At 38.2% G+C, this 19,789-nt stretch overlaps 1 protein-coding gene across 4 annotated transcripts in view; it reads left to right on the top strand.

Moving 5' to 3' along the window:
• The window catches only part of CDK14 (cyclin dependent kinase 14), a 563,146-nt gene that overhangs the window by 160,909 nt on the left and 382,448 nt on the right, over positions 1-19,789 (top strand). For all 4 annotated transcript variants that reach the window (XM_082471983.1, XM_082471984.1, XM_082471986.1 and 1 more), the window contains one exon: positions 6,505-6,599. In XM_082471983.1, coding sequence (XP_082328109.1) covers positions 6,505-6,599 — 95 coding nt within the window. The remainder of the gene's footprint in view (positions 1-6,504; positions 6,600-19,789) is intronic.

Here is a 19,789-nt window from a genome sequence, read left to right as displayed (position 1 = left end):
AAAACCAGAAAACAAATCCACCAAGGATAACAAGAACTAAAAATTATTCTAAAAAAAAAAAAAAAAAGGACAGACAGAACCCTAGGACAAATGGTAAAAGCAAAGCTATACACAGTGTTTGCAGATGACATGAAACTATACATAGAGAATCCTAAAGATGCTACCAGAAAACTACTACAGCTAATCAATGAATTTGGTAAAGTAGCAGGATTCAAAATTAATGCACAGAAATCTGTTGCATTCCTATACACTAATGATGAAAAATCTGAAAGTGAAATTAAGAAAGCACTCCCATTTACCATTGCAACAAAAGGAATAAAATATCTAGGAATAAACCTACCCAAGGAGACAAAAGACCTCTATGCAGAAAATTATAAGACACAGATGAAAGAAATTAAAGATTATACAAATAGATGGAGAGATATACCACATTCTTGGATTGGATGAATCAACATTGTGAAAATGACTATACTACCCAAAGCAATCTACAGATTCAGTGCAATCCCTATCAAACTACCAATGGCATTTTTCACAGAACTAGAACAAAAAATTTCACAATTTGTATGGAAACACAAAAGACCCCGAATAGCCAAAACAATCTTGAGAAAGGAAAACGGAGCTGGAGGAATTAGGCTCCCTGACTTCAAACTATACTACAAAGCTACAGTAATCAAGACAGTATGGTACTGGCACAAAAACAGAAATATAGATCAATGGAACAGGATAGAAAGCCCAGAGATAAACCCACGCAGATATGGTCACCTTATCTTTGATAAAGGAGGCAAGCATATACAGTGGAGAAAAGACAGCGTCTTCAATAAGTGGTGCTGGGAAAACTGGACAGCTACATGTAAAAGAATGAAATTAGAACACTCCCTAACACCATACACAAAAGTAAACTCAAAATGGATTAAAGACCTAAATGTAAGGCCAGACACCATGAAACTCTTAGAGGAAAACATAGGCAGAACACTCTCTGACATAAATCACAGCAAGATCCTTTTTGACCCACCTCCTAGAGAAATGGAAATAAAAATAAAAATATACAAATGGGACCTAATGAAACTTAAAAGCTTTTGCACAGCAAAGGAAACCATAAACAAGACGAAAAGACAACCTTCAGAATGGGAGATAATGTTTGCAAATGAAGCAACTGACAAAGGATTAATCTCCAAAATTTACAAGCAGCTCATGCAGCTCAACATTAAAAAAACAAACAACCCAATCCAAAAATGGGCAGAAGACCTAAATAGACATTTCTCCAAGAAAGATATACAGATTGCCAACAGACACATGAAAGAATGCTCAACATCATTAATCATTAGAGAAATGCAAATCAAAACTACAATGAGGTATCATCTCCCACCGGTCAGAATGGCCATCATAAAAAATATCTACAAACAGTAAATGCTGGAAAGGGTGTGGAGAAAAGGGAACCCTCTTGCACTGTTGGTGGGAATGTAAATTGATACAGCCACTATGGAGAACAGTATGGACTTCCCTTAAAATCTAAAAACAAAACTACCATACAACCCAGCAATCCCACTACTGGGCATATACCCTCAGAAAACCATAATTCAAAAAGAATCATGTACCAAAATGTTCATTGCAGCTCTATTTACAATAGCCAGGACATGGAAGCAACTGAAGTGTCCATCAACAGATGAATGGATAAAGAAGATGTGGCACATATATACAATGGAATATTACTCAGCCATAAAAAGGAACGAAACTGAGTTATTTGTAGTGAGGTGGATGGACCTAGAGACTGTCCTACAGAGTGACGTAAGTCAGAAAGAGAAAAACAAATACCGTATGCTAACACATATATGTGGAATCTAAAAAAAAATGGTCATGAAGTACCTAGGGGCAAGATGGGAATAAAGATGCAGATCTACTAGAGAATGGACTTGAGGATACAGGGAGGGGGAAGTGTAAGCTGGGACAAAGTGAGAGAGTGGCATGGACATATATACACTACCAAATATAAAATAGATAGCTAGTGGGAAGCAGCCGCATAGCACAGGGAGATCAGCTCGGTGCTTTGTGACCACCTAGAGGGGTCGGATAGGGAGGGTGGGAGGGAGGGAGATGCAAGAGGGAAAAGATATGGGGACATATGTATATATATAACTGATTCACTTTGTTATAAAGCAGAAACTAACACACCATTGTAAAGCAGTTATACTCCAATAAAGATGTTTAAAAAAAAAAAAAGCTCTACAGAGAAAATCACACAAAGAAGCATACACATACACACTCACAAAAAGAGAAAAAGGAAAATATATATATATATATAAAAGAAAACAAAAAAAATGAAGAGAGGAACCCAATCAATAAACAAATCTACCAATGATAATAAGCTGTAAATTTAAACTAAGATAAACATTAAACCAGAAACAAATTAGATGCAGAAAGCAAACCCCAAGTCTACACTTGCTCCCAAAGTCCACCGCCTCAATTTTGGGATGATTCGTTGTCTATTCAGGTATTCCACAGATGCAGGGTACATCAAGTTGATTGTGGAGATTTAATCTGCTGCTCCTGAAGCTTCTGGGAGAGATTTCCCTTTCTCTTCTTTGTTCGCACAGCTCCTGGGTTTCAGCTTTGGATTTGGCCCCGCCTCTGCATATAGGTCGTCTGAGGACTTCTGTTCCTGCCCAGACAGGACGGGGTTAAAGTAGCAGCTGATTAGAGGGCTCTGGCTCACTGAGGCTGGGGGGAGGGAGGGGTACGGATGTGGGGCGAGCCTGTGGCGACAGAGGCCAGCATGGCGTTGCAACAGCCTGAGGCACACCATGTGTTCTCCTGGGGAAGTTGTCTCTGGATCACGGGACCCTGGCAGTGGCGGGCTGCACAGGCTTCCGGGAGGGGAGGTGTGGATAGTGACCTGTGCTTGCACACAGGGTTCTTGGTGGCTGCAGCAGCAGCCTTAGCGTTTCATACCCGTTTCTGGTGTCTGCACTGTTAGCTTCGGCTCGCACCCATCTCTGGAGCTCGTTTAGGCGGTGCTCTGAGTCCCCTCTCCTCGTGCACCCCAAAACAATGGTCTCTTGCCTCTTAGGCAGTTCCAGACTTTTTCCCGGACTCCCTCCCAGCTAGCTGTGGCACACTAGCCCCCTTCAGGCTGAGTTCACGCAGACAACCCCAGTCCTCTCCCTGGTGTCTGACCTCCGAAGCCCGAGCCTCAGCTCCCAGCCCCCGCCCGCCCTGGCGGGTGAGCAGACAAGCCTCTCGGGCTGGTGAATGCTGGTCGGCACCGGTCCTCTGTGCAGGAATCTCTCCGCTATGCCTTCTGCACCCCTGTTGCTGTGCTCTCCTCTGTGGCGCTGAAGCTTCCCCCCCACCCACCCCTTGTCTCCACCAGTGAAGGGGCTTCCTAGTGTGCGGAAACTTTTTCTCCTGCGCAGCTCCCTCCCAGAGGTGCAGGTCCCATCCCTATTCTTTTGTCTCTGTTTTTTCTTTTTTTCTTTGCCCTACCCAGGCACGTGGGGAGTTTCTTGCAATTTGGCAAGTCTGAGGTCTTCTGCCAGCGTTCACTAGGTGTTCTTTAGGAGTTGTTCCACATGTAGATGTATTTCTGATGTGTTTGTGGGGAGGAAGGTGATCTCCATGTCTTAGTCCTCCACCATCTTGAAGGTCCCCCAGTTTCATTCCTTTTTATAGCTGAGTAATATTCCATTGTATATATGTAGCACATCTTCTTTATCCATTCCTCTGTTGATGGACATTTAGGTTGCTTCCATGTCCTGGCTATCGTAAATGGTGCTGCAATGAACATTGGGGTGCATGTGTTTTTTTAAATTATGGTTTTCTCAGGGTAAATGCCCAGTAGTGGGATTACTGGGTCATATGGTGGTTCTATTTTTAGTTTTTTAAGGAACCTCCATACTGTTTTCCCCAGTGGCTGTATCAAGTTACATTCCCAGCAACGTGTATGAGCATTCCCTTTGCTCCATGCCCTCTCCAGCATTTATTGTTTGTAGATTTTTTGATGATGGCCATTCTGACAGGTGTAAGGTGATACCTCATTGTAGTTTTGATTTGCATTTCTCTAATAATTAGTGATGTTGAGCATCTTTTCATATGTTTGTTGGCCATCTGTATATCTTCTTTGGAGAAAAGTCTATTTAGGTCTTCTGCCCATTTTTTGATTGGGTTGTTTGTTTTTTTGATATTGAACTGTATGAGCTGCTTGTATATTTTGGAGATTAATCCTTTTCAGTTGCTTCGTTTGCAAATATTTCCTCCCATTCTGAGGGTTTTCTTTTCATCTTGTTTATGGTTTCCTTTGCTGTGCAAAAGCTTTTAAGTTTCATTAGGTCCCATTTGTTTATTTTTGTTTTAATTTTCATTACTCTAGGAGGATGGTCAAAAAATTTGTTGCTGTGGTTTATGTTAAAAAGTGTTCTGCCTACGTTTTCCTCTAAGAGTTTTGTAGTGTCTGGTCTTACATTTAGGTCTTTAATCAATTTTGAGTTTATTTTTGTGTATGGTGTTAGGGAGTGTTCTAATTTCATTCTTTTACATGTAGCTGTCCAGTTTTCCCAGAACCACTCATTGAAGAGGCTGTCTTTTCTCCGTTATATATTTTTGCCTCTTTTGTCATAGATTAGGTGACCATAGGTCCGAGGGTTTATCTCTTTGCCCATTGAATTTTATACTTTTCTTTCAAGCTGTTGGTGTTCCTGAAATTATTTGTGATTTTTGGTTGTGTACTCATTTTTGTATTTTAGAATTGCTGTCAGCTTATTCTGTTTTCTGTAAATTGTCTCTAGTGATTGTGTGAGTGAAGCAGGGATTGAAGTACGAGAGATGTCATACTTTCTCTGGGCATTGGCTACTTCCGTCCTTGCTCTGCCCTTCTAGCCTGAATACCCACATTCTCTGCTGTCTCCTCTCCACATGTTCCTGCAGTTTGCTTGGGAGGACATCATGTGTTCTCCTGTGTTGATAAGTCTCATATTTACCTAGAGACTCCTGCTTCTTTTATCTGTACTAGTCTTCCCCTACATGTTGGGGCTTTAAATTCCCCCATTCTTTTCTCTGAAGTTTTCATTCTGATTACTTTTTATCTTTTAGAATTCCTCTAAGTATCTGGTTAGATATTGACACTCTTTTTTGTTTCACTTTCCTATTTCTAATTTATTATTTTTGAAAAATATCTTTTCATTCACTATGTGGCATTTGGTGGGGGGGGGAAGGAGGTAAGCAGCATCGCTCAATTTGCCGAATAGAATCCTTATAAACCATGCGAGTCAGATTCATTGTGAGTATGTTGTGTTTTTTCATAAGTGGTATAAGAGCTCAGGGTCACGAATAGTGTACTATAAACTTTCTGCAAGAAGTTCTTTCCTTAAGTTTCTAAAATTGGTTTGTTTCGGAGTACCACAAGCATTATTAACTTTTTATAAATGTAGTTATAACTGTGATTACATAATCCTTTAAAAATGTTATTAATTCCTTATATAATTATCATTTTTAATATGTTTTGATATTATCTTTTTACAGTGACATTAAAATAATAAGCAATTTGTCCTCATGGAGGACAACACTCCCTTTTTCTTGCTCTCTGGTGAACGTTGGGGTGGGAGTTGAGCACCGCAAGAGTGATGAGACCACTCACTCTTAGCACTCCTATGGTCATGATGGAATGTACAGTTTCTTAAGGAAGAGTGATTTTGTTACAGCTAAACCTTAAGGATTGGTGTATGTAGACATAAGAGAGTTTCTTTTGTATTAATTAGTGTTATCTGAATATTTTGATTATGTGTTTGCATTATTGCTAAAAGGTAACAGAAGAGTAACTTTGTATGACTGAATTTTATACAGTCATGATTTACGACAGGGGTCAGGTAAATATTTTCAGCTTTGTTGGCTATATGATCTCTGTTGGAAGTATAATTTTGTTGTAGCTTGAAAGTCATAAGACAATATGTAAATGAATGAGTGTGACTATGTTCCAATAAACTTCAGGACACTAAAACTTGATTTTCATACAATTTTCACATGCTATGATATTTTATTCTTTTTTTAGGTATCCCCCCATTAAAAAAATATAAAAACCTTTCTAAGTTTATGGGATATATGAAAATAAGTAGTGGGCTGGTTTCCAGCCCCTAATTTAGACTGTATAATAATCATAATATATTGAGTTAAGAAAAAGCAGGTTACAAAACACTGTCTGTAGTGTAGTCCCATTTATGTTAAAAAGCAATCATCAGTATACAGGTAGCACTAGAAGAAGAGCTATCAAAATGTTAATGGTGGCTCCCTGTTGGTGATTAGATTATGGGTAAATTTAAACTTCTACACTGTGTTCATTTGCATTTTCTGAGTTTTGTACCCTGAATATTTATTACGTTGTTTTTAAAAATAAACATTCTTGTATCAGAAAAAAGTTATTTAAAAACTGACAGAATCTACATTTTCAGCAAAATTGGGTTATTCATTGTTAATTAGTTTGATACAATCTGTTTTGTTTACCTTCTGCTTCATTTTTAGCCAACAAGTCCCAAATTTGGAAAAGCTGACTCATATGAAAAACTGGAAAAACTAGGAGAAGGATCTTATGCTACAGTATACAAAGGGAAAAGCAAGTAAGTTCATTAATTTTTGAATATTTCACATGTAAAATATACCTGTTCTCTTAGTATTAAGTAACAGTATGTTTAAATAATTTTTATTTAATACAGAATAGATTTTCCTCCCTCAGGTTTTTTGTTGTTATTGTTGTTGTCATTGTTTTAACAATTGTAAAAGTCAGTAGACTTGGTTTTCTTCGTGAGCAAACAGTTTTGCAGACCTGTCCAATTTATCTTTTCTGTCCTTCCCCTCTTCCAACTTTGTTTTCTCTTTCTCTCATTGGAACCCTCAAATGAGAATTCATTTCCAGGTGAATGATGTGATTAATTTCTCATGGAGGTTTAGCATTTGCTTAAGAAAAGAGTACTGATCTGACAAAGCCAAATGTATTGATTATTCTTGACATCTTTTTAACTTGAGCTTTTACTCCATCTTTCAGAAGTCACTTAATTAAACAAACTGCAAACTCTTTCTTTCTTCCTGTCTCCTTTGGCATCATGCTGCATATATTTCCACACAGAGAAACAACTCTTCCCCCCTTTTTCCTCTTCCCCCACATTCTCTCTCAGGGTCAGGGCACAGATTTGGATTCTTAAAATGCTTGCCCCTATATGTTTCTGATAGGCCTCCTCCCTCTCCCATATTGATTAAGAGCACAGATTTGGTGGCATGTAGCTTGTAGAAACTTTTAATACTCTTCCTGAAATAACTACAGGAGACAAAAGCCTCATTTTACCTTAATAACAATACCAAATAGTGTTGAAAAAATTTTTTCTAAACTATCCTTGTTTTTGTCTCCCTTTTATTTCATTAGATAAGATAGGAAATTCTAACTAATTACTCAGCAGTAATTGAATTACTAACTAAGCTAAGTAATTAAAGAGACAGAGAAGACAATTCTCTGAAGGATCATTCTAAACAAACACATAATTGGAAATTTTGACTATGTGCTTATTTAGGTACTCTTTGGCTTTTCTGGAATGTAGTCTTATACCTTTGTTCATAGTTTTCAAGTTAAGAAGATAAAGCAATATTCCTGATAAAGGAAGATATGTAAGTAAGGAAATTCAGAAATGCTGTAGATCAAAATTGAGTATTAATTTTGACTCTTAGACATTTGCCCAAAAAAAAGCCTTTAAAAAATTTGAATAGAAAAAAAATATGATGGGGAAGGAAAAAAAAATCTAGAGAGCTGTTAGTGGCTTCACTGTGTCTCTTAAGCATTATGGAATGTCATAAATGGTTGCGTTAATTTCAATAGTGGTTGTGTCCCCAGTTTTTGTATTTTTTCCGAAGGAAAAATAGTACTCTACTGTGTAGAAATTACTTGCACCTTTCATGTTAATAAGGTGAAGAAAACTACACTGGATTAAGCAATTATTTTGTATAAAATATGGTATATTCATTGTCTCATTTATTCTTCACAACACTCTATAAGAAAGGTGCCATTTTTATATTATTATCATCTCTGCTGGACCAGACATCTTGGTGCTTAGAGAAATTTAGTCACTTATCCAAGTCAGTACAGGTTATTAGTGACAGAACTTGTCTTGGCTCATGTCTCTCTGGTTTGAGGTCATCTTTTCCTAACCATTTTACATACTGCTTCCACAGGATAAGGCCTTCTTGGAAAGACTTGATCCTTGTTGAATATTCCAGATGGTTCTCCCAGATGCTCTGATTTGTTTTAATCGTGGATCAAACAGAAGCAAACATACCATTTCACCATAAAGAAGTGCCTTCCCACCAAAGATATACGCTCAGCTAATTTCCAAATGCAATATAATAACTCTTTTAAATGTTTAACTTTAAGATTTATGACAAAATCTTGAAAGATAGTTGAAACATTCTCCATTTATTATGCCCAAATAAAAGAAAGACTGCCTTTTAAGTACCTGCAATCTTTGAGAAGGATAGTTCTGGACAGTTAATACTTTTCACTCCAGAAGGTCTCAATGTATCTTGTCAGCATTTCTCAAGCAGTTTAAAGCTTGCTGGTCACATGTACTATTTAATTTCCTCCAGCTGGAGATGAAAGCCATTGACCACTCAGCTGCTTTAGGAGATGACAGGCTGCTTGTGCTTATTTGCTTTACGGTGGCAAGGTCAGGCCAAAGAACAACAGTTACGTGCCATCTAGCAACATTAAGAGAGCTGAGTTTGGTGTGTCTCCTGAAGCAGTACGTAATTTAAAGAGTCAACTGAATGTTAGGATCCCTGTTCCAGTACTCCTAACCACTTTCCCATAGCTGTCTGCATCCCTGCCTCCATCTTTAAACGTTATCTTTAGCATCTACACCAAGAGCAGCCATCGTTATCTTGCAACAAAGCTGCGTGGCATTTGTAGAGATACCCCTGATACTCAGTTGGTGAGCATTTTATATATATGTGTATTGAATTACAGGTGTCAAGTTAGGATTTTGCCATAAACCTCATTATATTCATTTGCTAGGACTGCTAAAACAAATACCATAGAGTGGGTGGCTAAAACAACAGAAATTTATCATCTCTTAGTTCTGGAGGCTAGATCTAAGATCAAGGTATTGGCAGAGTTCGTTTCTTTCTGAGGGTTGGTCCTGTAAGGGAGAATCTGTTCCATGCCTCTCTCCTAGCTTCTGTGGTGTGCTGGCAATCTTTGGCATTCCTGGCTCATAGATGCACCACCCTGATGTCTGCCTTCATGGTCACATGGTGTTCTCTCTCTCGGTGTGTTTGTCTCCACATCCAAATTTCCCCTTTTTGTAAGACCACTAGTCATTTTGGATTAGGGCCCACTGTAATGACCTCATTTTAGCTTGATTACTTCTGTAAAGACCCTATTTCCAAATAAGGTCACATTCTGAGGTTTTAGGGGTTAGAACTTCAACATATCTTTTTTGGAGGATACAGTTCAATCTGTAACACTCATTAATTTCAAACCTCACTAATCTGGCATTGTGTTCATGATAATATTCTTCTTCATCTCCATTTATGATATATGTAAGTCATCTTTTATTTCATGGTTCAAATATATGAGCAAAGGATATCCCCCTCATCAAAAGATTTGTGTAATTGTTGACTTTGATACAGTTGCTGTCAGCCATTGTTTAGAAACCTGAGAAGAAGTACAAAGACTTTTTATTACTCTTGAATTCTCTTGAGTTTCTTATTCCTGTAGGGATACATAGGTTGGGGAGAAGTTGACTGAGATTCCTGTACTGTGTAGGCCCCTTGGTAATGAGCTTGCCTCTAAAGAATGTGGCTGGTTAACTGCAACCATATCAACATACAACACTCACAAATAAGTTTTCCTATTAAAAAAAAAAAAGCTTTGAACTTCCCACAGTTTTATATTTGAGTAGAGATTTGTTTTGTTTTGTTTTGAAACCAGTGTTCTCCAGCTTCTTAATACTTTCTTTGTGCGTGTGTGTGTTTCTGTCCGGGGAAGGGAGGCAGTTTATCATCACTCTTGCTACTAATCTTTATCCTGGTTTGATTTCCTGGTTATGTTCTCTCTTCTAAATCCCTGTAGCATTTAATATACGATTTAAAAAAATCATGCAGTGTATAATATGCTACATTTTAAAACATGTGGCATTTAAAAATGCCTTTAGTTCAGCCCCTTGAAATCATCTGTTTCCCAAGGACATTTGTATCAATACATTAAGAGACTCGTTAACAGTTTTTTAGCTTATTTAATTAATGATGAGTGTTTGTTATGTTGTTTTTATGCCCCTTCTATGCTGTAAGTGAAAAAGAGGGAATTTAGATACAGATTCTGCCCTCAGGAAACTTAACAGTCTTGACGGGAGATGGTCCATATACGTAAAGAACTCTGCATAAGTTAGAACGTAGTGTATTCTATATAAGATAGAATGCAGTAAGAAAGGCCCAGGTAAAAATGCTGTGGGGTTTCCAAAGGAAGGAAGAGAGGATGAGGTTGACTGAAGTAATTTAAATGTGTGCTCTCCAGTGGTGACTGAATTCACAGCCTCATGTGCTTCTAAATCAAGCCTCCCTCATCACTGTGTATATCTGTAGAACTCCTTGGGAGAGTTCCCTTTTGGGACTTGGTCCTCTAACCACATAGAATGAAATTTTCACCAGACTCTTCACAAAATCTGTTTAAAGCCTGAGGGCCTTAAAGTAAAATTAATTATTTATTTGAATTATTGTGCACATTTTGATAAAAGCGAAAGTGTTATGTTTGAGTGTTAAAGCGGGATTGGCATTAGATAATGTAATTTGGACGGGTTGGTGGGTTGTTGATGCGTGAGCACCCACGAATGCCCGGCTGTTGTAGGTAAGAGCTGTGGGCACCAGCTACCTCAACTCCCAGACCTGGAGTACGGTGGGACCCGTGTGTTCCTCAGCGCACTGGGATCTGCGGGTGGAGTGCAGACGAGTTCCCCCCGACCCCATGCCTGAACCCCCAGTCCTCCCGGGTTCCACACCCCACCCCGAGTGGTGAGAAGCTATAAACCTTTACTCTTGCCCGGGACAGACTCCCTCCTCCTTTAAAGGAGTGCGAGGCTGTAGCTCCTTGCTTTTGACCTTCTCATGCTTCTAGTGTCATTTACGGAAAGAAGAAGTTTGCTCTTTGTTCCATCTCTGGAATTAGAGTATTGGACTTACTCAGACTAAGTCCTCCCCCAGATGACCCTGATTTCTGGTCATTTTTTTCTGCTTATCTTCAGTTTCTGTTGAGGTGCAGATGCCAAAGCCTTACTCCTGCGGGAGCCCGCTAAACAGAGGAGACGGCCCACGCTGGTCTGTGCCAGCTGTAAATTGTTATCTCAGAGGTCGGTAAGAACAATGGAGGAATTTGGTCACTTTATGTAACACGAGATTTATGTGATTGAAAATGCCAGTCTTCTGTTAGCATTTCATTCTGCCAATTTGTGCTGAATCATTGAACTTGAATTCAACGACCTCATAAATTGAGAGACTAGGCCAAACCAAGACTGAAATACACTAAATACATTTCAAAGAGCTCTTCAAAGCCGCAGGAGAAATAGGAGGAAGAAATACTGTTAATTAAAACAAGCAGCAGCAAGAAGAAAGGCAGCAGCAGTCAACCACCTTTTCAGAATATGTGAGATTAAAGGGCTGGCTCTTACTGCTGGCCCTGAAGGTCAGCTCCACTGAAACACTATCAGGAGGAGTTTGAAGAATTCTGGAAGTCAGAAGTCCCCAGATGGAAAACACTGGACTCTTGGTTCGCTGAAGTTTCAATCTTAAGTGTTGACACCTGGACTATCATGCTGACTTCCAGAATCCTGAGAGGTTATGTACCCACAAACGGGAACTCTGTACAAAAGAGAGGCAAATCTGATTACATTTTACGGGCTCTGCTGCACTCTCTGTTTCTCATTAGGTCTGCTCTGATTTCTTTTAGACTTTGGGTCCATAGGCTTATTATCACAGCTCACTTCAAAGATCAAGCCTGTAACCACACTATTAGTCACAGGATATGAAAATGGCATCATACTACGATAATACAATCAGTGTTAGCTTTGTAATTTAATGCACAAAATACGGCATTACAGTGTACAAGAGAAACTGGATTTAAAAAAAAACCTAATGAAATGAATGGACTTTGTGTCATGTGATTTTCAGATCTGGTGCTCCTTGTGTACAGATGAAAGTAGAGTTCTTATCCTTACCTGCTCCAAGGAGGATAATAGCCCACCCACCAACATCTGCTAATTTTATTTTCAAAAACCTTAAAGCCTATTCAAATTGCAGATTCAGCCCTGACTTCCTTTTCAGGAAGAATGTAAGGCATTAGGAGCTGGTTCGTGGGTACAGCTGGTTCCATTTAGCTTGCAGCAGATAAACAAACAATACCTAATCTTTTTGACAGAAGTGACAATGAGTATATTGTTTAAGCAAGAAGCATGATTTCAATGATTAGACCAAACTGTACAAGGATAACTTTTCTATTAGACAGTGTTTTAATGTTGGCCTCTGTTAGCCATTTTTATTATCAGGGTCTTTGATCATTTGATTGGGAGACCCTCCAAACAATCAGTGATATTTCCTGTCTTCAGAGCTGTGGTGCAGCTGGTGAAAATGGAGGCATTCCTTGGATAGTGGAGGAATTTTTTGAAAGAGTTAGTGTAGAAATTTCCAATTATCGTAATGTCAGGGCTCCTAGAATCTCTCTCCCATAGTTCAGCTTAAGTGGTTTTTGAGGAGGACTAGAGGAAGGACATGATGATAAGATTGGTTTCAGTCTAAAGCAAACCCACATTCCTGAGTTGCTTCATTGTTATTGTCATCCTTTTATTTTAAACCAGGATACATTTGCTGATATCTGGAGACATTTTTGGTTTCATAACTCAGGGAGCGGTAGTGGTGTTACTGGCATCCAGAGGCCAGGGATGTTGTGAAACATCATACAAAGGAACAGGACAGTCTCCCGCAACAAAGAATTGTTTGGTCCAAAGTGTCAGTTGTGCCAAAGTTGAGAAGCCCTGGTCTAAACAAGGAATGCATAGAGGCATTGCCCATTTAAAAGAGCTGTTTCCCTTGGAGACATTTACTGAGCCCATACTGTGTTCGGTGTACTGGGCCAGGCAGTGGGTATGTAACGGTGGGCAAAACTGAGTTTCTCTTTCCATGGAACCTGTTACCTAGTGGGGAAGGCAAAGATTACTCGAGTCAGCAGATACATCTGTAATTTTAAGTTGCAAAGAGGAAAAGAGAGCTATGAGAAATAATTAAGATAGAGAGCGGTGGGTTATATATGTTTATGTGAGGGAGAGAGGCGGGCAATGAGTATACCTTAGATGGATGGACAGGGGAAGCCTAGCTGATGAGCGGACATTTACACTTAGATCTGAAGGAGGAGATGTGACCGACCAGGTAAAGAGCAGGGATAAGAGTGTTTCAGGCCAGACCCCCAAGAAGAGCTTGGTATTTTCTACAGACTTGGAGAGCCCCGTGTGACTGGGAGTTCAGGGGAGATTGGTATGAACTGAGTTTTGAAAAGTTGGCAAGGCCTTGAGGACCGTCTTAGGAATGTTCTGCTTACATATTACTGCAAGATGAACCACCCCAAAGCCTAGAGAGTTAAAATGACAGCTATCATTTATTTTGCTCATGGACCTACTCTTGGGAAAGGGCCGGACAGGAAAAGCTTGTTTTTGCTCCATGTGGCATCATTTTGCACAGCTGGACTGAGATATGAGGGATCCATATATGATTCACTAAAAAGATATAAAATGGAATCATATTAAATGCTCAATTAAAATCAGAGGGGGCAGAAAAAGAAGAAGGAAAAGGACATGCAATGAATAGAAAACAGTTTACAAACAGGATAGCTATTAATACACTTATATGAAAATCACTTAGAATGTAATTGGTCTAAATACACCAATTAAAAGACAGCTATTGTCAAAGTGGATAAAAAACAAGACCCAACTATATGTTGTTTACCAAAAACCCACCTTAAGTATAAAGACTCAGGTTAAAAGTAAAGTGATAGAGAAAAATATACCATGCTAACTCTAATTAAAAGAAAACTGGAGTTAGCTATATTAATTTCAGACTAAGCAGACACTTCTGACGATTCAGAAGACCATCAGGGATAAAGAGGAGCATTCCATATGATAGAAAGGTCAGTTTCCTAAGAAGACGCAACAATTCTTAATGTGTATGTACCAAACAAAGTGTCAAAATACATGGGGCAAAAACTGATACAACTGAAAGGATGAATAGGTAAATCCACTGTAGTAGATGGAGACTTCCACACCCCTCTGTCTGTCAGTAACTGATAGATCATGCAGGCAGGAAGATCAGTAAGGAGTAGATGACCCGAACAACATCAAGATACAGAAAGTGGAAGCTGCCTGTATTTTAAGGCCTGTGCCCAGAACTGGCACAGTGTCACTTTCACCTACTTTATTTATCAAGTATTTGAAGAGACCAGATTCAAGGGGAGGGGAACACAGACTGTACCTCTCAGTGAAGAATGTCAAAGAACCTTTGGGCCATGTTTTAATACCTCACAATACAGTTTGGATTTCATTTTAGTGTGGAATTAAATCTTTGCTCTTACCTTTGCACAGAGCTCTTTCACTTACCTTTTCTGACCACATACTCATTGACTACTTCTTGGATTAACCTCACTCTTTTACATAAGATTCCCAAGAAGGATAAAGATCCAGTTTGGTATAAGGTGCTTTGTGTAGAGGGGGACCTTATGAACTGGTTTGCTTGGGACAATCCTGGTTTATGCTTGTTGTCTTTGTGTAATTATTAATAGCACTCCTTTTTGCTAATTCAGTGTTTTTACTATTCAGTGTCTCCATTTGGATGATAAAATATATGATCACCTTCCTTATGTAGTGCTTTATTCCTCTAGAACTTGCTAAAACATTTTGCCAAAAAACAAAATTTGATTAAAGTATTGTACTATGGAGACCAATCGAGTATTTAGAAGCATTAATTGTAGTGAACCTTTGGGAGATTTTTTGAACTGTTTGTGATTATCATTGAACCTCTAATGAAGATTTGTCAATTAATTTTAAAAAGTTTCATGGCCAATTAATGAGTTTTAGGTACAGCACATGCTCTTGGACAGCAAGGTATGGAGACTAGACTTCAGGAATTTTGTGAAATAGCAACTGATCAGTCTAAAATTCAAATGACTTACCCAGATCCCTTACTACTCATGACATAAATGATAGGCTCAGAGTAATTCAAGTTAGCAGAAATATTAGAAATTTGAAACATGAATTAATGAGTAAGCTGGGGCTTGGGTGAAATCAGGAGCTTTTAGAGCCCAAAGCTAATGGGTTGTAGTGTCAATGAATTTTAGTCAAATGCTTGCAGTCTATTTAGCACTGATAGATGCAAAAGGAGTATACTATACCATTAGGAGCAATTATAATAATGGAGAGATGGCACGTACTTGATAATTCAGGACTCCAAATTGCATAGGTTAATCAAGTGCAAAATTGGATTGTAGACACTGTTGATTTGGGGTGATTTTTAAGGAATATGAAATCTGGTAGGCCAGGATCAAAAAGGAAGTCTTTGGAAAAAAGGACTGGGGTTTGATCTGATTCTTTCCCTAAGTATGTTTGGGTTGTCCCCGAAGTTCAACTTCAGGCTCTTGTTTGTTGCCCCATCATAATGAACTGGAGAGAGATATCTTCCTTTGTCACTAAAGTCTGAAAATGGGAAAGATAATACACGCTCAGTGGCTTTTATTCAGAAAAATATCTGAGCTCAACAAATAGACAGGAAATTATTTTAAAGATCTCAGGCATGAGACAGTTTTCACGCTTAATGGTTGATTCCAAGCAAATATGTGCTCCCTTCCTTCTATGGTTCAAGGAAACATATATTTCCCTGTATAAACAAATTCTTTGAAAATTTAAAAGATAGTTCTGTCTCTAGTTCAAAATGGTCTACTTGGGATTGCTGTGTTTTTAACTATCTGTCTTCAGGGATTTAAATCAATGATCCTGCAGATCCACCAGCACTCACTGAGCCAAGGGAAAATTATAAACACTAGGAACTTTGGTTAACAGTCGAAAGCCCTGTTGTAACTCAACTGAGAGTAAGATAGACGTCATTCCTAGTTGGCCTGATGGGTGAGACAAGAGAGTGAATTCTGAAGCAGCTTAGCGTGCAGCACAGGTACCGACAGACAAAAAAGCCCCTGAGGAAGCAGAAAAGGAACCAATGGCTTTTGTTGTGTGTCTGATTAAACCTCTTAGGAGAAAGAAGAGATACTGGGAAACTAAATAAACGTTACAAACGAGGCCTGTTGGGGATCCCAGAGGAAGCTGAATTCCTAATGGGAAGGCAATGGACTAGGTTAAACAGTGACACTTTTTTTTTCCCACTTTATGTCCTGGGAAACTTTCAATGTTAAGCTCTGGAGAGTTGAGTGCACCTGGGACGCTGCCCAAAGTAAAGCACGGAGGATGATTAAATTAAAATAGAATATATCTCATCTCTGAGTGAAATAGAAGAGATGAAATAATAGAACACCAACAGTTAGGGTTGGACAAAGGAAGAACCAAAGAGTATGAGAGGGATTGCCTAGAGAGAGCGCAAGAAAACCAGCCAAGCACCAAGGAAGGAAGAGAGTTGCTGAAAATGCAGATGATGGTGTCAGATATTCAGCAAAGGCAAATCAGATGAGTCCTGAACAGGACCCATTAAATTTGCAATTAGGAAGGTTTTTCTTAAGTACGTGCAGGGAACTGGTGGGGATGGAGACCTTATTGCTTTGGGTCAAGAGAGAAAGGGAAAAAAATGGAGGCTGAAATGCAAGCTATTCTTTTGAGGAGTGAGGCAGGGGAGGAAAGGAGAACAAGAAGAAAGGGCAAAAGTGTTTTTGTTGTTTTGGCTTTAAACTAAATGGGAGGGAATTGAGTACGTATATGGATTATAACAAGGGAGTCAGTTTTTACTCTCTCTTTTTAGGGAGAGAGAAAATGATTAAGAAAACACTTGAAATATATTCTGGATGAAGACATTTGAGGAGCTCTCCTTTCTCTGTCACTTGATCTTTATTCATATGTCCCTGATAATTGGTCTTCCCCTGTCTTGTTCTGGTAATATATAAATCTGAATTGTTTTTCTTGCCAGCTTCATCTCATTTAGGACTTAGTCCTACGAGGACATTATCCTTCTTAAATATCTCTTCTCTTTTTACTGGTGTTCTTTAAAACTTCAAATACACCATTAAACTTTCTGTGTAGCACATTGGTTTCTCCTCTTGGTTCTTCATTGATACTAGTTGTAATTTTAAAATAACGTCTATTTATGTGAATCTTCTGTCTCTCTTGGTGCTTTCTCTTGGTAATTAGGGTCATGAAATAAAGCTGATATTTATTGAACACTGGGTTAAGCTCAATTTTCTCACCTATTAAAATAGGGCTGATAATGGAATTGGTTTCACACAGCTGTGAAGAATATCTATGAACGAATACCTTTGGAGCACTTAGAACCGTGTCTCACGTGTTAAATGAATGTCACCTATTACTTTTTCCTTTGTTTCTTTTAACAGTTCTAGAAAAGCTTTGGGATGAGATTATTTCCCTCATTTTACAGATGTAGAAACTGAGGCCCATAAAGTTTGAGTAACTTGCCCACAATCACACAGCTAAGGGTCAGAGCCAGGATTTAGATACAGGCAGTGCAACTCCAGAGCTGAGTTCTTAATTTTTATCTCCCTTTATTTTTGGGGGGGAAAAATGTTAAAATCTGCTTTCTTAAAATCTATGCTTACTCTACCCCTTTGTTAATGATAAACTCTAGGGGTATATAGCCATTTTTTCCCCTGTGATTCTCATATCTTTCCTCTGTGCCAGTATTGTAATTTCTCTTTAGTTATTTATCATTTGTATTCTCCACTATTCTAAGCAACTTCACAGTGACATCATAGTTATTTTTCCCCTTATTTCATCCAAGTGATTTGTGGCTTTCCATGTAGGAGGTGCCTGCATGAAATAGAACACTCACTGCTCCGCTTCCCTTTTCTATTGGATAAATTTATTTTGCACAAGGTTTCCATTCCACTGCTACTTTTTTTTTTAATTAAAAAAAAATTTATTGGAGTATAGTTGATTTACAATGTTGTGTTACTTTCAGCAAAGTGAATCAGTTATACATACAGATATATCCACTCTTTTCTAGATTCTTTCCAGGGTCCTAGGTAGCTAATGAAACAACACTGTTGCCATTGCTACCTTTTCATTGCGGACCTCAGCCCAAGATTTGATGGCACCCATTTCTCTTTCTCTTACTGCTTTTTTTATTCTATTCATATGGCAAATGTAACTCTTGATCTGCCAGTACCTTTACAACCCTTTTATCCTTCTCATAAATAATGGAGAAACTAATATTATAGTAAGAATTGCACCTTAACAAAATAAAATGCTTTCAAATAGGTTTTTGAGTAAATCAGAAACTCGGTACCCTTGAGCCCCCATCCAAAGTATACTCCCAGCACCAGTTGTACATGTAGTTAAGCATTCAACGTTGAATTAAGAGGAGAAAATGATTCTCTCTACCTGTTACGTCCTTTGAAAGTCTTGTCAAATTTTCATGGTCCTTGTTCTTATATTTAGTCACTTCCTTATGGATTTGTATCTAAGCAGGTACCTTTATATTGTTTGTATGTATTTACTCACACAAACTTTCAGGTGACTTCATTAATTTTAAATGATTTTTGTGATGGTTGACATGACCTGAGCTAATTTACTGTTGACCCATCTGTTAAAAAGCCTTGTTTAATTAATAAGACCTGAAGAGAACAACTGTAGTTAAGGTTATTTTGTCTAATAAGTATGGTTATGTGGTTGATGGTTCATCACAAATGCAATTATTGAAGCTGACATGGCCAGATTTCTATGTAGAGACAATGTCGGTAGCTACTTAATAATCAGCCTGTATAGTTTTATTTCCCTTTCTACTTTTCAAAACCTTTCCCTTGTATTATATATATTCACATAGCATATGAATATACAGATATTCATATATGTGTGTATATATGAAAAAGAAAATACAAAGAGGTAGCAGAGATTGTCTTTGAAAGTTAGAGAAAGTCGAGTTGACAGGTTGAAAGATGGGTGTAAGTTTATACCCCTGAGTAGTAACATGCTGCACTGAAGACTTGGATGTCTCCTCATCTGTCACTTTCTTACTGTACTTCAGAGTTGGAGTCATTCCATATATCCAAAATGAGTAAATCTCCCTGTTTTTTCAAGTCTCATATAATTTGGTCATATTTTCTCCTTAGTCACTCAAGATGAGTTAAGCTATGAGCATAATGATTGAATGCTTATCTGATACATGATTAATCATGTTCTCTCACTTTCTGAAGTTCATAAACTGAGTCCAGCTGACTAATTAGCGGTCTGGATTTTTAAGATCATGGTTAAAAAGAAGAAAAAATTTTTCTTTAAATATTTGAGTATTTAAAAATAAAGAAAAAAGGAAAGGCAATCCTATGTGTTATAACCAGACCAAGTTGTTTATCTACCATGGACACAGGACATTAGTTTTCTGGGGTCCATTTTACTTGCATTTTTTTATATAGCTACACTCTATTTTTTTAAACAAGAAAAGAATATAAATCTTAGAAAAGAGGAAAATGATAGACAGTTACTAAGTGAACAAATATCTGCAGATCTTTGACAGAAAGATTTAGGTATATGTATTAATTTACCCAATTTGCAGATATACTATTTTTTAA

The sequence above is a fragment of the Balaenoptera physalus genome (genome assembly GCF_965194825.1).
Source record: "Balaenoptera physalus genome assembly, chromosome: 8".
Lineage (NCBI taxonomy): Eukaryota > Metazoa > Chordata > Mammalia > Artiodactyla > Balaenopteridae > Balaenoptera > Balaenoptera physalus.
The sequence above is the reverse complement of the archived record's forward strand: the minus strand, read 5'-3'. Positions and strand labels throughout refer to the sequence as shown.